This window comes from Pogona vitticeps, chromosome 4, assembly GCF_051106095.1.
Source record: "Pogona vitticeps strain Pit_001003342236 chromosome 4, PviZW2.1, whole genome shotgun sequence".
NCBI classification, from domain to species: Eukaryota; Metazoa; Chordata; class Lepidosauria; order Squamata; family Agamidae; genus Pogona; species Pogona vitticeps.
This window is the reverse complement of record NC_135786.1, coordinates 93,975,562-93,994,295: the sequence shown is the minus strand read 5'-3', so window position 1 is coordinate 93,994,295 and position 18,734 is coordinate 93,975,562. Positions and strand designations below refer to the sequence as shown.

Genomic DNA, 18,734 nt, shown 5'->3' with positions numbered 1-18,734 from the left:
CGAATTTTTAGTTCTTATTAGTTGCTGTACAAAAACATAAGTGCATAGATAGATAAGCAAATTTTCCAGTTAAATGAATACAACATCACTCTCAAAATAATTTTAGGACTAGGGCAAGCCATACTACTACTGGTCGTTGTGGGTTTTTCGGGTTCTTTGGCCGTGTTCTGAAGGTTGTTCTTCCTAACGTTTCACCAGTCTCTGTGGCCGGCATCTTCAGAGTTGAACAGAGAATGGACTGAGTTCCTACTCCAGTCCGCTGAAGATGCCGGCCACAGAGACTGGCGAAACGTCAGGAAGAACAACCTTCAGAACACGGCCAAAGAACCCGGAAAACCCACAACAACCATCAGATCCCAGCCACGAAAGCCTCCGAGAATACATACTATTACTGTTCTTGAACAAAGTAACTTGAAGATCCAGCCTGATCCCTCATATTAGAGACTTACACTGTTTACTGTTTCCAGATAAGTTCCCACATGTTCATTTAGAGCCTAAATGGGGAAGTGAGCAATCAGAGCTTTTAAAGCTAAGACACAGATCTATAATGTATCTGGTTCAGAGACTGATAGTAACACATTACAAGTAATGACATTACCTGTAACACTTTTGAAAGGTAATAAGAGCACAACATTGTTCCTTCTATAATACTGTGCGTGGGAGGATGTAATGTTTACTTCCAAATCATTTCTAAGAATTATTCTGAGATATTTTTGTCACTTTTAATATTTATAGTGCAACATGACATTAGTTCATCAATAACATTAGCACATTAAAGTTTTTTAAAAAAACAGAAGTAAAAATGAAAGCTAATGTGTTAGCTTTTTAAAATATCATTCCAAACTTTGAACAGGATTTTGTTATTATTTCTAGCAAAGGACTTTATTTTTCCTAAGCAAGACAAGTATCGGGTGCATTGAAAAACAGGAAACGATCAAATACTCTAATTTTCTTTACATGCACTCTCAGACACATCTGCCCATCTAAAATTAATCCATACAATATATATGATGGCAACTAATCAAATCCCAGATAGCATGATCAAAGTTTTATTCCTGGTGTCACATGCTACATTACAAGCTGTTGTTCCGTAGAAATAGAGTACATTTTATCTTTTGAAATACTGTACGCTACAACTCTGTAGAAAGAAACAATGAATAAATATAAAATACGCACAAGAACATTTCCTATGCAGCCAATTTACATTACATAAAATCTCCTCCTCTGGAGAAATAGTGTAAGCATTAATTAGGTCTGTTATGCCTTCCATAGATTTAAGCCTGTTCACTTGCTCACTCTTCTCTCTCTCTCTCTCTCCCCCCTCCAGAACAATTATACAGAACATCATTATAATTTTCTCCACAGGTTATTTAACTGTAAAATCCAACCAGTGCTTTATTTAAATTTCTTTGTTCACTAAGGGCTTCTAATTTTTAAACATAGGAGGAATAACACATTTCTTAGCAATTCAGAAAGGGAATGGGGTATTGAAAACATAGGTTAAAAAGTATGCTGGCTTATATAATTCAAAGAAAGCAGATTCCACCACTGAAATCTTGCATTGTTTTGACAGTACGCATGAAGGAGAGATGCACAGAAGCCTTACAACTGTAATCTTATAAATAATGTGGCTATTAATGTTTATGACCTTATCTCAGTGGAATGAACTGAAATAATACAGAATACACTGCATTTACAGAATCGGGGGGGGGGAGGCAGGCTAGCCTATTTCCTGGCTGTGCATCAAAGCACGGCTCCGTGGCGCCAGTCAGTTTGAGATGCTGCACTGGAGGAAAAGTCAAGCAGCAGGGTGCAGGAAAACACATGGTGCTGAGCAACATAAAAGACACACATTCCATGGGGGTACCGCGAGAACCTGAGACAGTTGTCAAGGACAGCAGAGATTGATCCAACAAACAAGGAGAATTTCAAGATTTTTTTTTCCACTCAAGGCAAAGTTGCCTAGTGGTATGTGAGCACAATGTGTGCCCACAGCAGCATGTCCGCATAATTCAACCTAGCCATGCATCTTCCTTGTGCATTATCTGCACATACTCTTTGGCCTTGAATATCCTTTTCAATGGTATTTCGGCAGTTGGTTATTTGAGGACAGTTAGTCATGTAGAGCAAATGGCACAGTCTCCCATCACTGGCTCAGGCTGTCCCCTGTTGCCTGCTTTTTCAGCAAAGGTTTCTACCTTATTCCCTGCTTGCTTTGTGCATTTGTCTATGCTTGGTTGCCTACCTATATAGGTATGAATGCCCACGTTTTCCTTTGACTGCCTCTCTACTCTGGCTCCATCCACCTGTGTTCTCCCTTCTGCCCCATCAACTGCAATGGCAAATAGCCGTCACTCCATTTAGAAGCCTACAGACTATAGGAATACCATCTTCAGAACATGGCATCTGATACCATTAATGCAAAACACAAGGAGCATGATATGGAGTTAAGAACATTTTACTGGGTAAGGAGAAGTGGCAATTAGAGATGGACACATATTAAAAAACAAATCACCAAATTCATTAAAAAATCACTAATTTGTCAATTTGTATTCGTACAAATCAATGTCCCAACAAATATGAATCAATGAATTTTCAGCAATTTTTAATTTGTCAATTTGTTTGATTATAAAACAGTCCACCAGGCACGCTGAGACACTAAAATTGCAGGGCAGCTTCCTCTGACACTCCTCTACAATTCCTCTCTGGTGAAGATTGGGGTTCAGATGTCTGAGATATACAGTACACCCTCAAAAAGAGCCCCCCAGGAAAGTCCCCCCCCAGGCACCTAGAGAGACCAAAATTATAGAGAAGCTTCTACTGACTATCATCTACAATCCTTCCAGATTTGGTGAAGATTGGGTTTCCCCAAGCCAGCTGCTAAAGGGCACTTTCCTAGGGGACCCATTTTTGTGGGTGTATTACTTGGATGTCTGAAACACAATCTTCACCAAACTTGGAGGGATTGTAGAGGGCAGTCAGTAATTGTGGTCTCTCTATGTGCTTGAGGGGGCATTCTATAGGGTTTAAAATAAAAAAATGAATTGACAAATCAATTCATTTATTTGTCAGAAAAAAAAATTAGTTTGTGATTAGTCAGCCTTGATGAGCCGCAAATCAAAATGAATAACTATCTTTCTGATTTCTGCCCATCTCTAGTGGCAATGCTTAATCAGTGTTGGCTCTAGAGAAGGCTGGAATATTTATGTTACTTTTCACATTGTTATCAACTACTTTTTACTTCAGCTGTTTTAAAAGAACTACTGCATTATTTGAATTTTGAATTGTAGAAATGTTCTTTTGGAACACATTTTTGTGTGCAAAAATCTTATAGTTTAAGAGAACAAAACCATAATTTCTATTATTTGAGACCATGGGCCCTCTTTTTGATGTGCAATGTTACCTGGGGCCCAAGTTAAAGACATATGGAGCTGATTCAAGAAATCTAGACTAGATTTACTTCTCTCTTCTCCAGTAAGTAGATCTAGTAACTAGAATGTATTTTCACCTGTGGTAACACCCTCATGCCTGCTTCCACTTTCAGTTTCCTTCATTCCATTTAATAAGAGCCCCATCAATATATTTACCTATTAAAAAGTCCTTACACCAGAATAACACTGCACTATCCTGCACAGCTATCATTCTAACTAGAAGCATCAAAAGGTGTATAATAACAGTAGACCACCTTACAGGGCTGGCATAAATCACAGTCAGTGCTTTGTCTCCCAGAATATGTGTACAATGACAATGGATTTTATACCAAACCTAATATCTTATTTATGCAGATTTATTGTTGGAGAAAATAACAGTGTTGCATTGATTGATTCAATTTGATATACCACACCCGCTAGTGCTACAGTACTACTCTGGGCAATTCACATAAATTAAACAGTCAGATAGTTAATATGATGAAACCATAGACATCTAACCATGTAAAAGGTACCAGGGCACTAATAAAACTGTACAAAAACCAGAAAAAAAAATAACAAAGATACAGACAGCAAATAAATGAACAGAGATGTGTGTGCAACCTAACACTGAGTTTCAGTGGGAAGAGGGGCTTCACAGCCTAACATAACTATGCCTAGCTACTAGCCAATCTGCAATGTCCCTTTTCCAAGGCTTGAGGCACCCCTTCTTCATGTTTGTTTGCTTTCATACTCTGTTCGTCCTCCCTCTTTTTCTTTGACTTTCAACCTGAGCAGATATGTAAACCTTTCTTTATGACTTCTGTCCTTGTGACCAGCTTGGTAGATTTCAATCTCCTGAAACGTTGAGACTGCAATTTCTTTTGTTACTCTTTTTTATTCTTATGAATATAACTGAGGTTCCACAACTGTAATTAAATATTTTTTTTTCTTATTTTACTTAAGCTACTTGTAGAGTAACTTTTATATACAAAGGACAAGTCGCTGTGAGGAAAAAAAGGGACTGGATGGAAACTGGGCTTTTAGCTATTCACATTTCTCTTTTGCTGCAGCTGGCTTTTGTACTGCTAACTAAAGGGAGTTAACCAAAAATTACTCTACTATTTATATCCAGTGTGCAATATTTCCTCTAATTTTTAGCTCCACCCCACATGTGTGCCTCATCCCCACGTGCATGTCTCAAACCCCCCCCCCCCATGGAGTTCTGCTATAACAGGATGAAAGAGGCTGGAAACGATCGCTGTGGGTGCACAAAAGAGGAGGAAAGCTGCACAGAGGGGGTGGAGGATACATGCCCATGCAGTTGCATACCATAATGGAAACCTTGCCACTGTGTTCATTTAATTTCTCATGTAACTACTCAAGGAAAATACAAAACACCGCTTGAATACATATATCACCAAGCGGGCCTTACTTACTGCCTGAGCTCCAGAGTCCTTGTGTTTCAGTGTTCCTGCTCCTGCTCCTGCACCTACTCTTGCCTTGATCCCTGCTCTTGCCTCTGCTTGGCTTCTGCATCTCTGCATCTAGACTCCAGTGTTCCTGTACCTGTTCCTGCCCTTGCCTTGGTCCCTGCTTGCTTCTGCTGGTCTCCTGCATCTCGGCGCCTTGTTCTGGCTCCGGGTTCCTGGTCCTGCAACCTGGCTCCCAGCCTGGTGTTCACACCTCAACTTGGTCACGGCCCGCTGCGCAGTGAGTGCCTTTGGACTCTATACCCTGCATGGTGGACTGGGTCCTGGTGCCCTTGTCCATGGTGAGAGGCTGCCTGTGAGATCTTGGACTTTGACAGCACTATGGGGGGGGGGGGGACACAGCAGTGAAGGATCTCAGTTTGCTTCCCACCTCTTTTTTTTTTTTTTGCTGACTCTAGTGGGGCATTTGGAGGAATGAATGGTTCAGTCCAGTTGTTGATATGATTACAACTCCCTACCCTCCAAATCTGTATTGTTCTTTCAAGGGTTGGAAGCTAGTAATTAGCTGTTCTCTTCTCCTAAGGTATTTTCCGCATAACTCTGGAACCGAGGAGCAAATTAATCCTTGAACTGACAACAGCCGTACTTATTTTCTTTGCTTCTTGTGCATTCCAGCTCCCCTTCATGAAATTTAAGGCATCCTATGCGGATCTCCTCTCCACTGTTATCCTCACTACAACCCTGCAGAGTAAGTGAGGCACTCAATAATTGGAGACAGTCAGGTCTGAGACCTACAGTAGGTCTCACCGTCAGTTTCTAATTCCTACTCTGTAAGTCAGCCCTGCACTGAAACCTGGCAATTGCATCTACATAGGGAACAACCTAAAATGGAAAAAGAGAATTTGTTTTCCTGCATGCTGTCTTCCCCTCAGCCCAATGGGCTATGATGGAAAGCAACAGCCCAAAGCCCTGCTGATGCTGTCAGTCTGTGCATATTCTCCTGGCAGCAGCCATACTGCTTATTGAAAGTGTGTACAGATAAATAGTGTGCGGTTGCAAGTGCACCTCAGGACATAAACATGTCAGTAGCAAAGGTTGAGTCTTCTACGATATTTGCTCCTATATGCTGTATCTCTGTAACACGAAAACAGTAGTATCTCTATGTACTGCATTTAGCAATAATGTTAACAGACAATCATAGGAGATCAAAGTGAGTTTCAAAGCAGCTTTCAGGCAATTGAGACAGCCGCCTCTTTCATCTCCACTGTTACGGTGGCAGCACACGCTTTGGAGATCACAAATGTTTCACTCTGCTATCATGTCTCTCTTTTTCCTTTGTTGAAACAATAAAATTCTACCATTTTCAGAATGCCATCTTTTTTTCCTCAAAAGGGGTAGACTTAGTTCAGCCTCACTACCGAACAGCAGAAGATCTCTCTAAGTAATAGAGCTCTCCAAATGCCATCCTATTAGAAAGTCAGCCTTTGACCTTACAGTTTCTAATATCTGGATCGTATCAACAGGATAAGCAGTGCAACTCTGTAGTTGGTAACTTTGAAAGATTCTGCAGTGGACAGGTAGTCTTGTGGCTTCTTTCTACTTCCAATCTGGCTGACATTTGCCCCCTTTTTTGAAATGATCTTCAGTGGCAAAATACTGAAGGTACATACAAAGTTACGCACATAGCCTCTTTGATTTGAATTTCTTATTTAATATGTTCTATGAGAAATACAAAATAAATTCACATATCTTTGGAGCCAAAAACGTATTAAATTACATTCAGTTAAGCATTTCCTTTTTTTAAAAAAAGATTTTCAAAATTATTTTTCTTTTCCTGAGCCCTGATAAAATTTTGGAAATACAGAAACTGAATGTATTTCACATCTATTTTCATATCTTTTTCTAATACAAATACACAATTTTGGTTCAGTAAAAATCTAAAAAGCTGGTTTTGCTTCTTATATAATGTCTTATATTAATTTATAAAAATGTATTATTCACATAAATGAAGATGATTTTCAACTACACATCCACATTCCAGTAATATGGACTGCAGCATGTCAGTGTTCAGCATCTGCTTTATTTTTTGCTTTATATAAAAATAGATTTTAAACAAATAGAAGAGAATTTACGGAGTTTGAGTTCCTATTAACCTCATACCTTCAAATACTGCAGTGCCATCCAGAAAAGCTTTGCTTTCTGGTTTTGCCAAATGTACAAAGTAGCCCAGAACCTTTGATTGCCATCAAAAAGCCAAGACAGCTTGAACATCAAGAAGTCCATCCATTTGAAAACCACCTTAAAACAGACCAAGAACTCAAGGGAGGAGTAAAAGAAAAGAGACAGAATACAAGTATTTTCTCTCTTTTTGGCTTCATTCATGACAGACCTTCCTTGGTCCATAGAGACAGAACTGTGGGCAGACAGAGAACTGTAATGAACAATATCATTAAAGCAGGAGTGTGTTGTTCCCTTGTGGTACTTTCCCAAAGGGCCACATTTTTGTAAGCTGCAAGTCTATCAAAACTAGCCAGCAAAACAATTTTTCTGTCTTGGGACCTCAATTTAGTCCTGGAGTGATTAACCTTTCATCCTTTTGAGCCTCTTCCTTCAATACTGCTATATTTTCTTTTCACTAAAATTGCCTTCGGGCTCCATCAGCTTGGCTATAAGAATTTGTGAACTCAATTTCGTATCTACGAAAGAAACTTATTTGTGATCTATGAAAGGAGAAAAGTTCTCCGACCTCTAGAATCCTACAGGAATAAAGCAGAAAACCCACTTTCACACCATCCAAGAGACGGTTCTTTTCCTTGTCTTTCTGCCCAGATAATAACTTTCAGGCAGAAAGAACAAAATAGAAGCTGTTGGATCTTACAAAATTCTCAGTTTCTAAAACATTTTTTTCATTGGTTTTCTATAAATTACTCAGGCCCCAAGAAAAACAGGTACTGTATGCAAATTCTTGACCGGACCTTTAAGACAAGAGAAAGGAGGAAAAAAAGTGTCTCCTGTCTCCTCCTGCTTCCAGGAGGAAGTTTTCTATTTTTAACATTTTTATTAGAGATGCAATGTATCAGCAGTGGCCTATTACAGTCATTTTAAAAAAAATCACTTCCTCTTCCATGGAGGGAGAGAGAAAGTGTTTAATTTGCCAATATTCTGAAGTGGTTGTCTTCTTAAGGCACTTCACAATACAGTGGTGCCCTGCTTGACGACGACCCTGTTAGACAACAAAATCGCTATACGATGAGTTTTCTGCAATCGCTATTGCGATCACAAAACAATGGTTCCAATGGTGGTTTGTTTTTTTTTTTTGCTTGACATTGATTAGGAGCCTGCTTCGCGAACCATTTGTTCGCTAAAAGATGATTTTTCTGGCTCCGCAAAATGGCTTCCCTTCATAAAATGGCTTCCCTCCCTTCGCAAAATGGCTGTTTTCCGGACCCCTGCTTTGGAAGACAGCAATTTTAAACAGCTGATCGGCAGTTCTCTATGGGCAATCTTCACTGGACGATGAGGTATTTCCCCATTGGAACACATTGACTGGTTTTCAATGCATTCCAATGGGTTTTTTTTTCCACTTGACGACGATTTCGCTTCACAGCGATTTTCCTGAAACGGATTATCGTCGTCAAGCAGGGCACCACTGTATGGCAAATTAACAACAGCAAGCAAATCAACAGCTGTATGGCTCGCTTTGGTTCATTTCCAGTGATTAGAATGTGCTGGAAATCAACCAAAATGGAGCAAACCTTCCTGCACCAAAAAAGTAGTAGACCCTAACAGGTGCCAAGAAAAATGCTGGTAGGAACACTCTGAGGATGGTTTGGTTCACTCCAGTGATTACGTTGTGCGATTGACTGAAAAAGCACTGAACAACTCATCCTTGCAATGGACCTTACAGTGGGCTGAATGCCCATTTGATCACACCCTTAAAGAGTGCAAGAGAAAAGTTTTTAAAGAGGCATTCCTGGAAGTTTTGTTTGGCCTCCCACATAGTTTTGGGGGTGAATGGAAGGGCATGAATACTGCGTTGGAGCCTTAAGGATGCCCATTTTGCCCAAATGAGAAGAAACTCATTTTAAAAGAGCCAACACAATCATAATTACCAGCACCGATCTGGACTGCTGAAAAGCAGCAACACTCATGGTAAATTCTTCAAACAAGCTTTCACTCAGTGACCATCAGGAATGGAAAGACATAAAGCACCTTATCAGAGCTACACATTGTACTATATTTTGTGATATCCAATTGAAAAGGACAAATGCATTTTTCCAACTAAACAATTAAATGTTCAAAAGATTCTAAATGCTGAAATGGACTGGCTTCTGTATCCATGAGCTAATTCTCCCCACCCCTCTCTTTTTCTCCATGAGGGTGGAGAAGGGGAGAGAGATATAGGTATATTCTACAGGACTGAAAGCACCCCCCTTCATTCTGCTCTTTTTAGTTACAGCTGCTAGAAATAATAATGACTGCAGAATCCTTTTCAACAAAAGGTCATCTATGTCAATGGACAACACATAGAGGATCAGATCACCCGTGGTAATTGCAAATTAATGCTCTACTGCTAATGCATTAACTACACACTATTGATCTACAATTGAATCATACAGGATGCTGTGAAGTGATTTTTACTTCAAATATTTTTGTGCTTTTATGGCATTTTCCATAATGCATTTTCTCTTTCAACTGGAGTTTTCTATAATTGTCTTCATTTCGAATTTCCTGCAGTGAGATGAATTCTAAAAACACGTGTGTCTACCTCAAAAGCCATATATATGGCTTTTGAGGTAGATACACGTTCATATATATGATGAACAGAGATGAAAAAATTATTTGTCAAAGAAATAGGGAAAATATCTCATTTAAGAAGAAAAAAAACATGCTGTGCTGAATGCTACTTTTAAAAATAAATAAATCTCAGAATTAATTTGGCTTTCATCACCAAAATATCACACATCTGGAGTGATAAATATACCAAAAGCTGTCCAAGACCACTACCTTTTGGTTTCTTTCATATTTATGTAGCTAAGTGAGTGTTGTATTTAATATGTTTCAAAGCTTTAAACTATAACCATTCCATTAAGAAAAACCACATCATGTCACACTAATCAGGAAAAAAGGAAAAATTATCAATGTTCAGAAAGAGAGTCAGGTTTTTTGATTCCTCACCTCATTAACAAATTCCTGTTTAATTAAAATGTTCACATTGGCTATTGGCTATTAACTCTACTTATATTTGTTCAGATGTTGATTTCTTGGTTACATAAGCTTCCTTCCTTCCTTCCTTCCTTCCTTCCTTCCTTCCTTCCTTCCTTCCTTCCTTCCTTCCTTCCTTTTGTACAAACAAACACACATACACACCCAAAAAAGCTATAGATAAATTATCGGGGACAAAACAGGTTCTGAAGAAACTCCATGTTAAGCAAAGTGAATCTCTTTCTCAAAAGAGAAACCATAATGAAATGGTTAGGTTTTATGTATAGTTTTTCAAATTTTAGATATTCCTAACATTTTCTTCAAAAACAGATTTTATTCAAAACACATTCTGCTTTCTAGGTATTTTCTTAAGAAGGCTCAAAAATAAACAACAACAAATGTGCAAGAATGAACTGTGAGAAGCCTATTGCTGATTTATGCACATGAAATCATGTGTCTTGGCAGCAAATTGTCACTTATTAAAGAACTTCTGGCTATGGTCCTATAAATGCATTACACAGGAACACAACTAGCACCTTATGAATGGGTGGCAATTTGCTGCCAAGACTTAAATGATTTTCCTTTTGCAAATCTAAATCAGCAATATGGATCTGGCCAACAAAAGCCAATGATAAAAATAAAAGGGACCTTCTTCCCCAATATTGTATATGAAATAAAACTAAAGGTGGAAGTTGAAACTGTTGAAACTGTTAGAACCATTAGTTTCCTAGAAAACCTCTCCCAGTAGAAAGTTCTGGAAAACACATTTGAGAACTTTCTTGAAGGCCTCCAATACACAGCATGTACAATTTTCAATTTTCACTCAAACTATTATTTCTTAACACTATGTGCAGAAAGGTTTGCCATAGAGTCCTTTTAAAACTCTGGATGTGTAAGTAGGCATCTTTATTTTTGAAATGAGAAGATGGATCCAGCTCCGAGTCATCGAATTTTGTCCTGATGGGACAATTTAGAAACCTCTTGTCTACAAAATTATCAGTTACTGAGTGCCTGGCAGTGGAAGAGAAGAATGTGCCATTGCCTCTTTTATGCCAAAGACATTTGATAGCTCTGTATTCTTCTTCTGAAGGTTGTAAAATGAGGGTTTTGTATAAACATTCGAGCCTGAAGTCCAGGTAAAATTAGACACCTATATCCTGTTGGTATTAGTGGGAGAACTAAGTGATCTGCTCAACTCTCTGAGCTAGATTCAATGTTAATCCTCAGTAAGTGTGAACTCATTGAAACCAATGGTACCTACAAAAATGGTGACTAACAAGTCTCATTTGTTTTAATAGGTCTGTTCTAGTTTGGACTAATACTGTATTGAATTTAGCCTTCACCAGAGCTGGACTGAACCCCTCTCACATTTCTGTCCACATCTTATAAAAACAAAGGAACACAGTGATTTAGCCCAAGAGACTAATTTGTAGATTTGTGTACACTGTGCTTCCATATCATTTAGGTTCCTTTGATGTTCCTTTCTGTCAGACTTAAACATTTTATCGTCAGAGACAAGCTTCTCAAAAGAGGCATAACAATGAATCAATTTGCCTATCTAATCCTTGTGCCTGACAATATATTAATAAACTAATCAAGACATCCATCTCTGAAGTCAAATCAAAGTCCTTAAGCAAGTTGGAAGGATCACTGCAATATATTTCAGCTAATACAACATCTTAATAGAAATCTTCAGAGGCTCTGTGACAAATTGTGGGGAGTGATATACTCTTTTGGTTGAGGTTCATTTCTAATTAGCAGTCATAAATGAAATCAATGAAACATTCCCTTGTTGATCATACTTTTCCCTTTTTCCTTTACACTGAAACAAATGCTGCTTTAGAGTAAGGAAGGCAAAAAAGAGAACATTTCTTTCAGACACTAGGATTAGAACTGAAGTCTTACACAACATGAGTCATTTTTTATTTAAGACAGGTGCATTTGTAGTACAATATAAATTTCTCAGTGGTTTTGTAGCACAATATAAATTTCCTAGTACCAATAGAATTATAGTAACATAAACTTAACATCTGCTAAATTCAATTGTATGGGAGGCAGAGTGGTACAGAATATCAGATAAAAGGCCTAAATTCAGATCCCTTTCTCAGCCATAGATAGTTGCTGTCTCTCAATATAACCCAGTAACTGAATGACTGGTGTGGAGATGGGGACACCTAATAATATCCACATATTCATGTCTTCATCTTACCAAAAACATGTATTATCATTGAAAAATAGACAATCTAAAACAGTGGTTTCCAACTTTGGGTGACCTAGGATTTCTTGGACTGCACTTCCCAGAAGCCTTCACCATTAACTGTGGTAGTTGAGGTTTCTGGGAGTGACAGTCCAATGACAGCTGGGTTATCCAAGACTGGGAGCTACTGATCTAAGCCAATTGGAATCATAAAAGGAAGCTGTCAATAGAGCATGAATGAAGAAGTACTGTAGGTGCTATCAGTTTTTTTTACCACAAGTATTTAGGGTAACCTGCAAGTCGCTCCAAATTTAGCCAAATTGTGACTCTCTATAGCCATCTGAGATTCAGAGCATCAAGGAAGGTAGAAAATGGTCATCTAATCAAATCCTTCATCTCTGCAGGAAATCTACTGCTAAAGCAATCTGATAGGTGGCCATCCAACCTATGCTCCAAAAATCCTAACAAGAGTTCACCATCATCTAACATAATCGATTGCTAGTGAAGTCAGGAAGTTCTTGCTAAACTTATTTAAAATCCTTTTGGAATAGGAGTTGAATCTACCAGTTTAGGCCCTAAGCCCTAGAAGTTCTGAAAACAAATTTACTTTACGCATTTTAAGATGAGTACCACATTGCATCTTAAAAATTTTTCTCCATATAGTGGTTCCCAATCTTGGGTCCCCAAATGTTCTTGAACTGAAACTCTCAAAAGCCTTCACCACTAGCTGTGTTGGCCAGAATTTCTGGGAATTGTAGCTCAAGAGTATCCGCTCTAGGCTAAACACAGCCCTTTCCTTCACCATTTTCTCACAAGACGTAGCCCCTTAGTATTTTCATTCTCTTAATCTGGACATGTTGCAGTTTATCAGGGCCACTCTTCAAATGTGTACGTTAGGGGGTGTGGTCTTTCAACCTCTTTATCTAATATGAAGGGGCTATCATATCGCCAAATGTTGAACTTAAAAAAAAAAGCTATAGCTTTTTCTGCTTCTTAACAGAAATCAATGGCAAATGTGAGGAGTCAGATTCTAAAATTTAAACTAAGTTGTCCAAGTTTCTATTCAGGATCTAAATCAGGTGAGTCTGGCTTCCAATCAGCTGGACCAAATCAGAGCAGAGTCCAAATTGTTGAATTCAAGAGAAACTTAGACAACCACCTGACAGATATCCTTTGACTTGTATTCCTGCATCGAGTGGGGGGTTGGAGTTGATGGCCTTATAGGCCCCTTCCAACATCACTATTCTACGAGTCTATGAACTGGGGTAGGAGGTGCTTGTTGTTGTTGTTGTTGTTGTTGTTGTTGTTGTTGTTGTTGCTGCTGCTGCTGCTGCTGCTGCTGCTGCTGCTGCTGCTGCTGCTGCTGCTGTTGTTGTTGTGTTGCTTCTGATTTATGGAGACCCTTTGAAGTAGTGACCTCCAAAATGTCCTATTATCAATAACCGTACTCAGATCTTCCAAAATAAAAACTATAGCTTCTTTTATGGAGTCAATCTATCTCTTATTGAATATTCCTATATCCTGCTGCCTTTGATTTTCCCAGCATTACTATTTTTTCCAGTCCGGCTTGTAACGATGTATCTAAAGTTTGATAGCCTTGGTTTAGCATGTTTGCTTCTAGAGGGAGTTCAGACTTACTTTGATCTAGAACCCACTTATTTGTTTTTCTGACAGTGTGTGGCAACCTCAAAGCTCTCCTCCAACATCACACTTGAAATGAATATACACTTTTTTTGCTGGCAAATTCTCACATCGATACATGGTAACTGTGAGTCTTATACCATGGATAATCTTGGTTTTGATCTCCAGTGACACATACTTTCATTTAAGGATCTTTTCTAGTTATTTCATAGCTGTGCTCCTAGGTCTCAGTCATCTTCTGCAGTTTCCATTTGGCTTGATCACTGAACCATTTTCAATTATTTTGATTTCTTCCCTGTCAACATTTAAGTTATGTAATTCTTCTGCAGTCACATTTTTTCTTTTATGTTAAACTTGTCTTTCAATTTCTTCTTGCACTTTCATCGGTAGTCATTTCAAGTCACTGCTGTTTCCCACTATTCACTAAGAAAAAGATGCCAACACAGCTCTAATTTCTACCGAGGTCCATTTGGGCAATTCAAAACATTCTCAGCCTCATTCCTTCAGCTGACTGATCTCAAATCATCCTTAGCTTTCTCTGAGGCTCACTTGTATGGCGCTTCCACCACATTTTCGGTGTTAATTGCCTTAACATGATCATAAGGAACCTCATTCTAGATGCAACTGATTGTATTGAGTTCCTGATTTTTTTTTTCTTTCCACATTCACACATTATTTTTCAGAATAGTTCTCCTGTAGAAATGGAGGTGGGAGCAAAGGATACCTATGTACCTACTCTGGACTCATCTCTCATTCCATTTGAAAGCAAACTCTATTTTTATTGTAAAATACACTTCGCAAAGATTTTTTAAGGGCAGGGATAACTTTTATATTTTTATATTGTGATTTTAAACCATTTTAAATTAAATGTGGTTATTCAATATGCTTACTATGATAATATAATAATATGCTTAACTGAGCATTAATTTTACAACTTCCTGGCCAAAATCCTGTTGCATAATTATACCAGCACAGGAGAAATGGCGTAACTCACAATGGCAGGGTGCTGCTAATTGATGAGTTCCCATTGCACTTCCTTATTATACAGTACAACAGTTGAATTACTTAGTGCATGATCAAGAATCCATGTATGGATTCTTGATCATTAATTACTGTGAGTTAAACCATTCCCTTTCACTGGAATTTGGACCACTGTGTAATACTCTCCCAACGGAAATCTGTCTGGCTCCCTCGCTGGGCATTTTTAAAAGCCATTTAATAACCTGGCTCTTTAGGCAGGCCTTCCCTCCAGTCAATTAACTCATTTTCTGTCTCTTAACTATCCTGTCTTGTGAATGTATATAGATATTAGTTAGCAGGTTTTAATGAATGTCATTTAATTGTATTTTATTACTCATGTAAGCCGCCCCGAGTAGACTTTGTCTAGAGGGGCAGGGTATAAGTTCAATAAAAGTAAAGTGATTTTAGCCATAACTTTTTTTTTAATTACTCGAATGCTACCATGGGTCCTCTGTACTAGGAGAAAGGTATTATGGTAAATAAATACCTGTAAAACAGCTGCACCACTATGAAGAAATTGCAAGCCACTTTCAGCTGAGTCAATGCCTCCTGTTGCTAGAATCGGAAATCCTGGAAGGGCACCAGCAATTGCCGAAACAGCACGAAGCGCTATGGGTCTTATGGCATTTCCTGTACAAAGAGAGAACAATGCATGAGTAGGGGATGTGCAGATTCATATCCTAGTCTGTCTCTTTCACCCATAAACAAACACACACACTTTCTCTACATAAAGATCATATCAATTTTTTAACTGTATGAGTGGCAGCATTTACATATGTTTAGTGCATCTAGTTGTCGCTGGTGTTTCAACAGATAAATGTGCACGTGTGCAGTTCTGCTGCAGCTGTGTTCCCTCCCCCAGACTCTGTCAATTTAAATGAGTCAGGAGAGCAAAGCTGTAACTATAATGGTATCAAACTACTTTTGAGGATGTTTTTATAAAGTATAAGTTTTCATACTCTACACAGAACTCCACGGATTTCTGTAAGAATTACCTGTGATGTTCTGGTTTGTGAAAAGTGTAAGTGAAAATGTCCAATCTTCTTTGTAAAGAGACGCAAAGAGGGATTGCTTGGGCCTGACACTTATGCCAGTTCATGCACTTAACATTTAACCATAGTTTAGACTTGTTCTCAAAAGAGTCTCGGGATTGGCACAAGTCTACTGAGTGAAATCCCAATGTAATTGCCACACTGAGCTTTCTCTTACCTGTACTGGCCCTACTACTGATTTTTAGTAAATGTAGTTTGGGCCAGATTAAAAATCTATTAACTCCATCCCAACCTTGGCACTCCTATCTGCATTTATTCACACAGGTCCTTCCCTTCTGCTGTCCCATCAGCTACTTACTTCTTCCCATTGATTAAAAATTCCATAGGCCTCATCCCTGACCTGATGCTGTACCCTTTTATGTCTCCTATCCCTTTCTCCCCTCAACTCTTTTCCTTTCCAACAGTCCTTTCTTCTTTCCATTCCAATGTTCATTTCACCTTCCCTTAATAGTGCAATCTTATGCCACAGAGTTCAACAGGGGGTTATTTGTGGTTAAGTACAGGAGGTAAGGTAGCCTCAAAGACAACATGACACTGAAAGGAGATTATTATCCCTTCATCTCTCTCTCTCTCACACACACACACACACACACATACACACACACATACATACATGCATACATACATGCATACATACATACATACATATTTTAATGTCTCCTCCCTTATATCAATGCAGGAAAAATGAGAAATACAGTTAAAAAATGCAAGAAGCCACCTTCTTGGAACATATGTTTAGGTTGTTCTAGTATTCACTGTTGAGGGTTGCCACTTTAGCCCTTAAATGGTAATGGCCAGAATCTTGTGGGATTTGTGTAGTGTAAGTACCATGCATGCCAGCCTACCTTCACTGATATCTGCCTTTCATGGTCACCCAGTCACATGATCAGTCATGCAACAGAAGGCAAGCCAGAAGGGAAAAGCCACAGTGTGAATACTCTTCTGCAAACAGATTTTAGTCAATGTCATTTGATCTGACCACATGCTGTGTGTGTACAAATGTAGTGCAGGCATTAGTACATCACTGAACATTTTAATTCTTCAGGGCAAAAAAATATAATGTTCACCACTAATATAATTTTAGCCATTAGCTAAACATGGCTACAGCTGGTCTGTTCTTTCAGAACAATTGAGAATAGTGAATGCAGGTATTTTCTCTTACCTCTCCTTCTACAAAAGACTAGAACATCAGATGTATCTGCTTTAGAAAGTTATATCCGTTTCATAAAACTTCAGCTCTCTTAGCTCCAACCTCAGGACTCCTCAGATTTATAATTTGCTCATGTACTAAAGAGCTTGCATTCACTCCTTTGAATTATAATTTCCAAAGTATTCTGATCACCTGTCTATACTACAGAACTCAACTGATTTACTCTTTAGTCTCTCCCCCTTCAAGATTATTTGATGTCTTCTAAGCATCTCACCAAATGTGGATATACCAGGATTTCTTAGAATAAAGCCATGAAACTGGTTTAACTGTAGTGGCAGATACATACAGTATATTTAGTAAAAGTCAAGAATCAAAGCCATGTGAAGATGCACCAGCTGGTATGGCTAGAATAAAAGTAAAAAATTAGTACAACTGTGGATTCCACTCCTTCTCCTGCACTGGTTCTTCCTTATTTAGTTTTGTCCCCACCTCACTTTGCAACCCTCACATATTGGGCAGCAGTTCTTCTCACCCCCCAGCCATAATGCACACATACATGCTTGAAGTTGGGAACAGGCATGGTTACGCAGAGAGGAACCTGCACTGTTCCATCAGTTATCCAACAAGTAAAATATAAAGGCTTGTGTATGCTGGTCCCAGCCTCATTCAAAAACTGTTTTAAGTGTTAAATTTGTAGTTCATTAGCATTACTTAAAATGTTATTGATGCTGGGAGGACGTAAAGACAGCATATAGTTGGCAAGCCTGACATATCATTCGAGATACTGTATATTATTTTATGCATGCAGAGGGACATATTCTACACTGTCTCTAGTTTATATTTTATGCATCTTCTCCAGTGCTTTGTCAGATACATATTCAAAACTGCACCACAAAGCATACTACGGCCACCATAGGAGAGGTTCCATCAACAGGTTAAGTGAGATGGCTGCTGGGCTCCACCCCATAATGTTTTACAAAAGCCTCCCTGTGCCATTTTGGCATTCTGGGTAGGCAATGTGATCACACAATGAAGTCTCAAGTATTCGCAGGATATTTTTAAAAAGCGAAATGTTGTTTGCTGGTAAGGTTTCTCAATAGAACCTGGAAAAAAAACTGTTGTGTTGTCATTTTTTGAAAGATGTTTCTTCTGTTCTTATTGCCTCCAGCAAAATGTCACCTCCCTCTAACAAGCCACCACTTTCACAGTCAACACTGGTCTTCACAAACAGGATATCTGACAAGCCTCTCCTATCAATGCTGGTCGCTCCTGAATCAGCATCTAAATACTTAGACAAGCTGTCTCTATTGACATCTGCTCCTGATTCAGCATATGAATTATCCTCTAGGGTTATGCCACCTTCAGCTGTTTCAGCATAGATCCTATCTCATTATTCACCTACTCTGGCATTTTCTCCATTTTCATCACTGAACTTATACCCCACCAACATCTGCTCCAGAACCAATATTCTAGTTGGCCAGTAGGTATGCCATAATGACGCATGTCTGCAAGGAACAACTTGTGACAAACAAGGTGGTGATTATTTGCTTTGCACATGTTATGACTGAGCGGCAGTCAGTCAGAATAATTGCCAAAATCAAAAGGTGTATGAAGTTTAATTAGGTGCTT

At 38.7% G+C, this 18,734-nt stretch overlaps 1 protein-coding gene across 2 annotated transcripts in view; it reads right to left on the bottom strand.

Annotated features, from left to right (window-relative positions):
- DPYD (dihydropyrimidine dehydrogenase) overlaps positions 1 to 18,734 on the bottom strand; it is a 623,728-nt gene that overhangs the window by 75,367 nt on the left and 529,627 nt on the right. For both annotated transcript variants that reach the window (XM_020801233.3, XM_072997958.2), the window contains exon 19: positions 15,391 to 15,533. In XM_020801233.3, the coding sequence (XP_020656892.3) occupies positions 15,391 to 15,533 (143 nt within the window). The remainder of the gene's footprint in view (positions 1 to 15,390; positions 15,534 to 18,734) is intronic.